General features: G+C 37.8%; 1 protein-coding gene across 4 annotated transcripts in view; it reads right to left on the bottom strand.

Annotated features, from left to right (window-relative positions):
• Window positions 1-12,176, bottom strand: part of WDFY3 (WD repeat and FYVE domain containing 3) — a 275,707-nt gene that overhangs the window by 152,197 nt on the left and 111,334 nt on the right. For all 4 annotated transcript variants that reach the window (XM_059375153.1, XM_059375137.1, XM_059375145.1 and 1 more), the window contains exons 5-6: window positions 6,700-6,809; window positions 1,681-1,842 (exon numbers count right to left, since the gene is read on the bottom strand). In XM_059375153.1, the coding sequence (XP_059231136.1) occupies window positions 1,681-1,842; window positions 6,700-6,809 (272 nt within the window). The remainder of the gene's footprint in view (window positions 1-1,680; window positions 1,843-6,699; window positions 6,810-12,176) is intronic.

The raw sequence follows: 12,176 nt of genomic DNA on the forward strand, positions 1-12,176 counted from the left end.
CTTAGTCTCCCTCTCTCTTGTCCCTTCATTGCTCACCCCTCCACAAAGCTCTTCATCAAAGACCCCACTACCACATATCCAGCTCCACCTTACCCACTGCAGATCCACTGTCCTCTCAGCTACTCTGAGGGAGGTGGCCCTGGTGGTGGAAAGAGCAGCAATCAAAGGGTCTTTTAGTTCATGTCTACCACACACAAACCATCGCTTTGCGTTTTATTTCACTTAATCCTCACAAAAACCCTTTAGGTAGGTATCATTTTCCTGACTTCAGAGGTGAGAAATGTGCATCTTAAATTATGTAATTGCAGAGAACTGAATTCAAACAGGTGTCGTTTGTTTTTATTTTTTTTTAATTGAGGTGAAACATGTAACACAAAATATACCATCTTAATCATTTTTAAGTATAGTGTTCATTTCATGCACGTTACTGTACAACAGCTCTCTAGCACATTTTCATCCTGCAAAACTGAAACTCTACACCCACTAAACAACAACCCTTTGTTCCTTACCCTCTGGCACTTGGGAATCACTGTCCTACTTGCTAAGAGTTTGACCACTTTGATTCACAGAAGTGAAATGACACAGTACCTGTCCTCTTGTGTCAATGTGGTTTTTCTGAACACTGTATTAATCCCATAGATAGACTGTATTCCACATTTGTGTACTCTGTTTTGAAAATTTTCTCCCAAGGAAGGATATCAAAATGATGGCCAGACAAACTAACAAAGGTCTACTAAACCCTGGTTAACTGCTAATGCTATTAAAGGAATAGCAGCAACAGCAGTAAAGAAGAACTTTAAAAGCAGAGAGCAGAGGAGATGGTGGCAGCCACTAAAATAAACAGGCTTTAACAAGTGAAATATTTATAGGCTAGGAATTTCCTATATTTAGAGCAACAAACAGAATTTCTCATATTTTAAGAACTGTTACCCCAAGGGCACCTGGGTGGCTCAGTGGGTTAAAGCCTCTGCCTTCGGCTTGGGTCATGATCCCAGGGTCCTGGGGTCGAGGCCCTTGTCGGGCTCTCTGCTCAGTGGGGAGCCTGCTTCCTCCTCTCTCTCTGCCTGCCTCTCTGCCTACTTGTGATCTCTGTCTGTCAAATAAATAATAAGACCTTAAAAAAAATTTAAAAAAAACAACAACAAACTATTACCCCAAATTTAATATGACTGACAACAGAAGTCTTTTTGCTTATTCCCTTTTAGAGATGTCATTGCCTTATCAAAGGATACCTTAATATTTGAATCTGTCCAGAGAAATAAACTTGTTAATGCCTCACTCCATTACTCCTCAAAGTAAGTGTTCAGATTCAAGAAATATGGCAATTATATGAGACAAAGTCAATAATAAAGAGCATAGAAGGGGTGACTGAGTGGTTCAGTTGGTTAAGTGTCTGCCTTCGGCTCAGGTCATGATCCCAGCCAGGGTCCTGGGACACAGCCCCACATCAGGCTTCCTGCTCAGCAGGGAGTCTGCTTCTCTTTTCTCTCTGCCTCTCCCCAAACTTGTGCACGCTTTCTAACTCTCTCTCTCAAATAAATAATTAATAAAACCTTAAAAATATATGAGAGCATGGAGTATTATAGAAAATGGAATAGGCAGAACATCTCTTTGAGGAGTACACCTGTTTCATTTTAAATAGACTGGTATTGCTGGGCAGACAAAGATCACCTTCCACACCTGTACAAAAACTTTCTGGAGTAGTCCACGACGTTCTGCTACAGGTAGCTCATTCTGTGCACCTCCAACGGCCTCAGGCACATGTGGAAGGTCAAAAAACAGATATAAACATTTAACCAGGGTGGAAGGCACTGACATCGTTGTCATGCAGTCCACGGTTTTCTGGAAAACAAACCAATAAATAAGTGAATAAGCAGACAGACAGATATAACTGTAACTGGTGCAGCTAAGGAAATTCACAAATTTTAAGCCAGATGTTAAATCATTAACTTACAAATTTTAAACCAGAAAATTACATACAAAATAACTTCTTAAATGCCTGAAAATCTTTAAAAAATTACTCCATGCTGACAAATACTCATTTTCCATTTGGACAAGTTTGCTTTAATCAAAGATTGAGATGTATTTGTTATTTATTAAGTTTACTATTTATTTATAAGAGGCAGAATGTTTCAAAGAATATAAACTTTGCAATCTGGAAAAAAGACACTTAACCATAAATTTAGGCAAACGAATTTTGCTGGACCTCACTTTTCTCTCCTATAAAACAGATATAATGCCAATTAGGTCTCAGAGCTAATATAAGCATTATATAACAAACACGAGCTATATTATGCACTACATTATGTATTAGTAGTTGCTTGACCATGATTTTTATTCTTAAAATACATTCTTGAGGCTGGAAGTATACTTGAGGGATATAGCCATCACGCGCGCGCGCACACACACACACACACACACACACACACATCTCTGTATCATTTTCAACAATTTCTAAAGCAAAAAATTCCACCTTCTTGTTATGGTGAGGCTTCCAGTATTCTTAAGAAGTATGCTATAATAATTGGCAAATTTTCTCATAGTGAAGTTTGGAATAAAAAGTTTTACCACGCTAGAGATCAAGAGCTGGCATAATCTGTATTAACTTTCTTAGGTTTCTTATCAAGCAAGTTTTGAATGCGTAGGGTATGTCTGGCAGTGTGCTAGGCACAGGACATGCAATGACAAAGCACCCCTGCCCTTCAGAAGACCGCGGTCTACTAACACAAGTCGGTTCGACTATGATTTAATCTCTTAAGCATAGTGATGGCAGTACGCTGGCTAATATAAAGGGAATTATCAACACTGCCAGGAACGGAATAGAAAAGTATAGGAATTAAGAGGGGAAAGATCATCTGGAAGATACATAAGAGGTTGAACTCTACAGTATAGTATGTTTCAGGAACCTGAGTCCAAAACTGTTAATTCCTGAAAAGCCACAATAATAACATCTAATCTTTAATAAGTGTTCATTATAAAACAGGCATAAGGCTAAGCATTTTAATTACTCATCTATTCTCCATCAATCCTACAAGGTATATTCTATTATTGTATGATCCTGATTTTACACATGAAGCAGTTGAAACTCATGACTGACATAACCTGCCCTAGGTAACAAAACAAGCTGACTGATCCCCACGTGCATATGTCTGATGACCTATGTATGCATATGGTCTCCCAATCTGGTCTGACTTTTATTTCCCTGACACTGGAGAACACTGAAGTGTTACAAAGGAATAACAGAACCAGATTTCAGAATATTAGCCGGTGGTAGTCTAGATATGTTAGATATAAAAGCAAGAAAGCCAAAGTAATTAGGAAACTATTACGGAAAGACATATGAGAGATGGGGCTTGAACTAATGCGGCAGCAGGGTGATGAGAGGAGAGAGACTTTGCAACAATCCCTTGCAAATAAAAAACCAATAACTCAAAAAAAAAAAAAAAAAAGAACAATCCCTTGCATGACCTGGTCCTTTTCTACACATCCAGTATCATTTCCTGCCTCTAAATATTTTAAAAACCCTTTGCTCTTCCCACTATGATTACTTCTAGTTACGACATCTCCGTATTTCTGATGTTCAGTTTAAAGTCTGCCCATGTCGGATGCTTTAATTCCTCATCTTTCCTCCTACCCCCACCTACAAAATTTGGAACTCTAACATTTCACATTTCTATTTTCATAGCACTACGTATACCCCCCATGACTGTATTTTATTTTTTTAATGGTTCAGTTTTTTTTCTTTTTTTAAGGTTTTATTTATTTATTTGACAGAGAGAGCACACAACAGGGGGAGTGGCAGGCAGAGAGAGAGAGGGAGAAGCAGATAGTCTTCTGAGCAGGGAGCCCGATGCTGACTCAATCCCAGGACCCTGGGATCATGACCTGAGCTGAAGGCAGACGCTTAACCCACTGAGACACCCAGGTGCCCCATGATTGCATTTTATAGTGTTATCTTCATCTACTCCATCTTTGTCATCTACATGTTGACTTAGGACATGTTTTTGTCATCTATGTTCCTCACCACTACCAACAGGAAATGGCAGGTAAGCAAACAAGCCAACTCAAAATATATAACCCTGAATTTTCTTTTAAAAGGTCTCTTTTTCAGGGCACCTGGGTGGCTTAATTGTCAAGTGTCTGCCTTTGGCTCAGGTCATGATCTCAGGGTTCTGGGATCGAGTGGCATATCAGGCTCTCTGCTAAGCAGGGAGCCTGCTTCTCCCTCTCCACCCTGCTCATGCTCTCTTACTATCTCTCTCACTATCTCTGTCTCTCTCTCAACATTAAATAAATAAAAAATCTTTAAAAACAGAATAAAAATAAAATAAAATGTCTTTTTCTAGTCAGGTTATTACTAGCTTTCCCTTTCCCTTAGTCAAAATATATGACTTCTCATTTTCATTTTATAACTGATAGACTAAAAGTATAACTTGGAATCCAAACTAGTAATTGGCAACATTTGTAATTTTTTAAAAAAGTGATTAGGTTTCCCCTGATTCTTTTCTTACTCTTTTAAGGCAATCTGTCCATTTGTACACATTTAAGCTAATTCACATTTACTGACTTTCCAGTGTGTTAGGAATTTTGGCAGGCCACACTTTTTGTTCACACTTGAGAAAGAGAGCATCTACAGAAAATGTGATTAAAACTTAGAAATATTCCAGGGTGCCTGGGCGGCTCAATAGCTTAAGCGTCTACCTTCAGCTCAGGTCACAATCTTGGGGTTCTGGGATCGAGCCCCATGGTGGGCTCCCTGCTCAGTAAAGAGTCTGCTTCTCCCTCCCCCTCAATCCCTCACCTCCACTACTGTTCTCTCCCTCAAATAAATAAATAAATATCCTAAAAAACAAACAAAACAAAAGTCAGAAATATTCTAATGAAAATGATTATTTTACATGTTATTCTAAACCAAACCAAATTTCGGTACAGTTAATAGGGAGGCATTTATAGCTACCATCAACAGCAAACAAAACTGACATTTTGATAGTCTTCTGGTCTGGTCACAGATACATGGAAACAGCGGGCCTCTTTAGGACTATCTAAAGGTTACTTGGAGAAAACAAACATCTCTATTTGCCCATGACTCAAGGGTTGCCTGGGATGTGGGGTTTCTGAGCTAACATGTGGGGTTTCTGAGCTAACATGTGGGAAGTCCCAGGTACATCAGAGCAAGTTGGTCTAATTCCTTTTGCGATGTTAAGAAAGAAAGAAAGAAAGAAACAAACAAACAAACCTAAACCAGCAAACAAAAGAGGGAAACAGGTCATTCTAAGGGAGAAAAGTCCCAGGGCTACTACTTGAGGCTAGTGACTATTGCCAGGATATGGTTACTAAGGAATATGCACTGTTTCTACTGTGGCCTGTCACTGTAGTATGACTAGTGCCACACCCACCTTTGTAAATCCCATTATTAAATGATGTGAGTTGTTTAAAACCCCCACTGTAATTTAGATAATAACCATTCTCAAGACTGGCACTAACTTTGATAGGTAATTCTACTCAGAACTGTAGAAGGTCGAATAAACTTTCATGCCCACATCACAGGCCAAGAGTCAGGCATCCAAACAGATCATCACTGAGTAGATGCAACACAGATCACGGCAGATGTTTAAAGGTGACTGGGCAGGGGGAGTGGCAATCTCCAGAATAAATCAAGTGGGAAGGGAATACATATCATCCTGAAAACATCAGTATTCCCCTATTTTCCCATAAAGTTAAAAGAATTTAAAAGTATTTTCCATGTCATTTATTCCTTATTAGTGAATGACATTAGATGATTCTTCTAAGGCAAGTGCCCTTGATATGAGGAATTTGAGAAAGAAGACAGAGGATCACAGGGGAAGGGAGAGAAAAATAAAACAAGATGAAATCAGAGATGGAGACAAACCCTAAGAGACTCTTAATCTTAGGAAACAAACTGAGGGTTGCTGGAGGGGAGGAGGGGTTGGAGGGATGGGGTGACTGGGTGATAGACATTGGGGAAGGTATGCATTATAATGAGCACTGGGTATTATATAAGACTGATAAATCACAGACCTGTACCCCTGAAACAAATACATTGCATGTTAATTGAGTAAAAAAAAAAAAAAAAAGACTGGGGGCGGGGGTAGGGAATGGGGGTGTGATAGCTACAGGGTATAGGGCTTCTTTATGGGATGATGGAAATGTTCCGAAATAGCCTGTGGTGATGGCTACACAACTCTGTGAATATATTAAAAACCACTGAATTACACACTTTAAATGGGTGAGTTATATGGTATGTAAATTACCTAAAAGAAAAAAGAATAAATGTGTTTAAAAAACTTAGAGGGGGGGTGGAGAAAGAAGGCAAGAGCCCTAACACAGGTCACAGCAATGTTGGTCTGGGCCACATGGAGCCAGAGTTCCGGGCTACTCGCCTACAGTCACAGAAGTCCAGTGCTGTACCTGGCACACTGTGCACTGGTATCATGTTCCATGTGTTATGACAACAAAGACGGAAAATGCTATTCAAGTTAGGCATTCCCTCAGGTATAAAATTAATAAAACAGAATTCTCCACATAGAGATGTTACAAGAAGCATGAAATAACATGTAAGAAGCATTAGAAGAACATAATGATTATCAGAAAATCTTAATTAGATATGATGATAAATTTAATCTCATAAAATTCCATGAGGATAAAAAAAGTTATCAAACACAAAAACAAAGAACTTACCTGACCAGAGGATGCTAACAAATTAATTGTTGTCAGAAGCATCCAACCTCTACTGGCTTCTTCACTCTGATTGATTTCTAGGAATTGGACTATGGCCCGACTTGCAGCCTCTATAAAACCAAAGGGAACCCATGAGGTGGGGAGACATCACATATAAAGAGGTTCTTCCTTAAAACCTGCCCCAAAATGATCATTTACTATCCACGTGCTTTCTATAAGCACAATTTCTTGAGCAAAGTACACGATGAAAGGATCAGTCTAAGACCAGATATATATATATATAGAGAGAGAGAGAGAGATACAGATATACAGTGGTGATGTGCAGGACAAACTGGAAGGGCAGAGACTCTGGTGGAGGTGACCCAAATCATAGCCGCCCAGTGGCACACACGAAGGGGTCCTGAACTCCTGACAGTGGGAATAATGAGTGCCACGCACAGAACAGCATCGGAGGAAAGAAAATTTAGTCAGTTACGGTTTTAGAAGTAAGGGAAATGGGACAAATCCCAAACCATGTGCTTAATTTCATCAGCACAGAGTTCATTAATGTTTCTATCAATATATGAGATGAGTTAGTGTCAGAAAGTCCAATCTGTTCACTTATCAAAACCAACCTGACAGGTTGCTAGTGTACACTTCACACACAACATAAAAATGCAAAAGGTAGAATAAATAGAATTTAGGTTGGCTTGGAGATATTTTTTCTTCTTTCATTTAAGACAATCAAGATAAATAAAGTTTTTCATTAAATAACTGAATGAATACAAGACTTACATAGGATACTGTGCTCGGAATATTTCATCTTTGTATACCTCCATTTGAAAGAATATTTTAATACAAAAAATGTTAAATAGCTCATTTTTACCAAGTCTTACTGTACAACAAACACTCATTTTTTTTTTAAAGATTTTATTTATTTATTTATTTGACAGACAGAGATCACAAGTAGGCAGAGAGGGAGGCAGAGAGAGAGAAAGAGAGAGAGGAGGAAGCAGGCTCCCTACAGAGCAGAGAGCCTGATGTGGGGCTCGATCCCAGAACCATGGGATCATGACCTGAGCCGAAGGCAGAGGCTTTAACCCACTTGAGCCACCCAGGTGCCCCAACAAACACTCTTTTAAGTACTTGAAGATTTAACTCATTTAATCTTTATAAGAACCTTATGAGTTATTTTCTATCATTATACCTGTTATAATAATATAAACTGAGAAACAGAGAGGATGAATAATTTGCTGAGAGCCACATAGCTAGTCAGTGACAGAACTTATATTCAAATCCAAACTATCTAGCCTGTAAGAGATAGAGACAGTGATTTAAAAAAACAAAAAACAAAAAAACAAAAGAGGGAAAAGAGGGAAGCCAAAAGAATCCTAGCTTATTTCTAATATTTCAACATCTTAAAAATGTTGAAATTATTGTATTCATATTTTCACTGATATACCTTCTCGCCCCCTCTAGAAAGTAAACGTCATGGGAGCACAAGGACTCCTTGTCTGCCTTGTTCACTGCCAATCCCTTGTATGAAGCACATCACTGGCACTAGGTGGGTAGCCAATACATATCTGTTAAATGAGTGAATAAATCAAGCTAAGGAGATCAAAGAAGGGCACTTTGAGCTCAACTTATTACAAACATCAAGAATGTTGGAGTTTACTATGGAAAACAGATTCCTGCAAGTTCTGAGGAGAATAATACTACAAAGAAAGCAATGTTTAAGGCTAGTTAAATTGTGAAGGTCTCAATAGACAGGGGAGCAAACAGAAGACTCTCACCAAGAAACATTCTTTAGCAATTGTGGTTTGAGATCACTGATAAATACTGATCTGCAATTTCTTCTTGCAAATCTGTAATGGGTCAGGTTTTAACACTATATTACATAAGCTCTTTCCTTGATAGGAAATAAATGCTTGTGTAAGGAAGATGACTCCTTTCCAGTAAGTAAAAATTCTCAAAGGCTGATATGCTGTGCTTTCAATTCCTAGGCTTCTGCACAAGGTAGGCAACTTTGGTGTTAAATTGTGCACTTCCAACTTCATAACTCAATATATTAAAAAACTACTTGCAGTCTTCAAATTGATTATTCCATCATGAAATCAATGTAACAAAATTCTATTTCATAACAACAATGACAAAAACATTGATTAGAAAATGAATTGGTCGGGGCACCTGAGTGGCTCAGTGGGTTAAACCTCTGCCTTTGGCTCAGGGCATGATCCCAGGGTCCTGGGATCGAGCCCCACATCAGGCTCTCTGCTCAGCAGGGAGCCTGCTTCCCCCTTCTCTCTGCCTGCTGTTCTGCCTGTTTGTGATCTCTCTCTCTCTGTCAAATAAATAAATGAAATCTTAAAAAAATAAATAAAATGAACTGGTCAATACTACCTATGCTTCTGACAGAGAACAAAAAGAAAGTGGCTGAAGAGACCAACAAAATTACCTTCCCAGTATGAAAGCTAGAGAGCTATAGATAAGACACATTCTGAGTGAATTGAAATGCCACCCATGCTTTTTCAATATAATGCTATTAATGTTAAAAGGACACTGGACAAATATGTATTTTCTCCTACTCAATAACTGTTATTCAGTGAGTCGTCAATTATAAACAATGAATGCTAATCCTTATTTTGAGAACCCAAACACCAAAAACCTACTTTTGGCTTGTAACAGTTCTATTTATCTGAGCGATGATGGGCATTTATACAAATATGTGGTTACTCTTGTGTTGGCTGACAATGAATATTAAGATTTTCCACAACATAAGAACACACAAATAATTGATTTTTAAAACCCTCAATGTTCGAATTATTAAACATTACAACAACTCAGTGGATCGCTGAGCTGATTAAATAATACACATGAAAATAAAGATTGAAAAAGATCAGTAGAGTGCAATTAGTAACAGCATCTAACAATTTTACCAACTTAATAATAACAACTACCCCTTTCTGAGAAGAATGTGGAGAAGACCTCATTGACAAGGGATACATAACAAATGTATTCATAAGAACTATTTTACCCTTACCTACTTATTTCAGTTTGCTGCCATTCAAAACACCTTAATGGGATCTCCCACTTTTTATTTTAAATGAGTCAAGAAGCTCATTGTAAAAATCTTGAAAGTTGAGTGTGATCTTTAAAAAATTATGTATACTAGAAAGTAATTTTAAATTAAACCTCAAGAAATTACAGTTTCTTAAAACTTTGGAAGAAAAACACTTCTAGTAAAGAAAAATTGTAGTAGAATCCTTCAATTTCACTAGTAGTTAACAAATACAAATTTAAATGATTTAACTTAAGGTTATAAGAGTTAATGAAAGGAATATATTAATATTAACCCATCTTGAGAGTTGCCAATCATTTGATTCAAGCTTTAGCTTTCACACTGCATTTCAATACATACAATCAACTGAAAAAATGTAGAAATGGAGTTAGTAGAACTCATTATTAGATTAAGTAATAGAAGGTAGATAATTTTAAAAGAAATTTAAAGACAGACTATGAGTGAATTCAGTCAGACAGTATTTAGAGCAATCAAAATGTAAAACTTAATGCAATACAATATTTCCTTTGCATTTAAAGCAGTCATTTTCAAACTTATGCAACAGGATAAATATGTAAAACACATACACAGTATTATGAGATTTTTTTTCATTAATGAAGAAACCAAGCCTCCAAAACTCTTTCCCATTCCCAAAACCTTCCACAAGTTAGTCAGAAAAATAGTATTAGAACTCATAGCTTCCATGCTCTTTTTTTTTCATTTTATAATACACAACCACACCTTGGGAATAAAATTACCTGAGGGTGTTGTGGCTTTGAAATCCTTGGAGGACAGCGGGGCACACTGTTTTTCTGTTTAAAAAAAGAGGCTGGGTTGTCTACTTAGGGATTCACTGCATTAAACTAATCCCACCACAGATTCTGTGTAAGACACCAGTTGTGGTAAGCATCCACTAGCTCCTCCATCATCAGGCCACTGCCCACTGGGGATCATACCACTGTATTTAACAGCAGCACCTATCATGCAGTGATATCATTAATAATAAACTGAAGATATTATTTTTACATGGGTGGAGATTTTTTGCTTCAATGACTTATATGGACCATGTTAAGCAGACTGCATAGTGGAACTTATTAACAAGTAACTTCAAAAGGTAGGAAAAAATCTTAAGCTATACCCTGTACACAACATGGCCACAAATTAGTTGGGGGCCACTACATATTTTTAACAAAAGCCACATGGAGGCAACAACCAAAAGAGAATTATGGGAGGCAGAGAATACAAGAACTGTCAAGTTGCCCTCATGTATTACATACCAGTCTTTATATGCATTTTGCACATTTCCATTTTTACTAACTTCTGATGGATGGATTCAAACAACAGAATTGCAGATATACTTATATTCCTACTGAGATATCTATAATCCACGTTAGAAGCGATCTGATAGAGAGGCTTGATATGTGAGTGGTAATTAGGTAACATACTAAATAACAAGTACTTCACACCAAATTCAGAGGAATCCTAAAAAAATAACCTTGCTGTGATGCACAACAAATACAGACAACTTTCAAATGAATCACAGAGGGCTCAATTTCTGAAGAAAAATTATGTGCATAGAATTACAGCAAATTACTTTCAATGATAACTTTCTGTGAAATACAAGTTCAAAAGTAGCCAAATTCAGCGTCAAAAAGTAGAATGATGCCAAGGGCTGAGAGAAGGAGATGGAGAGCTGCTGTTCAATGAGTATAAAGTTACAGTTATAGAAGATTAGAAAAAAGGTTAAAAAAAAAAAAAAAAGGCGCTGTAAGGGCGCCTGGGTGGCTGAGTGGGTTTAAAGCCTCTGCCTTCGGCACCAGTCATGGTCATGATCTCAGCCAAAGCTGGATGGAGGCCTGCATCAGGCTCTCTGCTCAGCATGGAGCCTGCTTCCCTTCCTCTCTCTCTCTCTCTGCCTGCCTCTCTGCCTACCTGTCTGTCAAATAAATAAATAAAATCTTAAAAAAAAAAAAAAAAAGATCTACTGTAAGACACTGCACTTAGAGGGAACTGTACGATACACTTAAAATTTTGTTCGGAGGGTAAATCTCATGTTATGTGTTTTTTGCTGCAATAAAAATCAGTCAATCAGAAAATGAGAATAGGATATACAAGAGGTAAGATGATTCAGGGGCACCTGGCTGGCTCAATTGGTTAAGCAGTGGACTCAGCTCAGACCATGATCTCGGGGTCCTAGGATGAAGTTCCAGGATAGAGTCCGGCACAGTCTGCCTTCCTCTCTGCTCCTCCCTCTGCACTCACGCGCGCCCGCTCTCTCTCCCTCTCTTTCTAACAAAATCTTAAAAAGAAAAAAGATGATTCAGAATATGCCTAGGAATCCTGAAAATTTTTTACTAGAAAAACCAAAAGATCAAAAAAATCTCCAAAGTATCTTTTTAAAAAGACTTTTATTTATTTATTTGAGAGAGAGAGAGAGAAA

The sequence above is a fragment of the Mustela nigripes genome, chromosome 1 (genome assembly GCF_022355385.1).
Source record: "Mustela nigripes isolate SB6536 chromosome 1, MUSNIG.SB6536, whole genome shotgun sequence".
Classification (NCBI taxonomy): Eukaryota; Metazoa; Chordata; class Mammalia; order Carnivora; family Mustelidae; genus Mustela; species Mustela nigripes.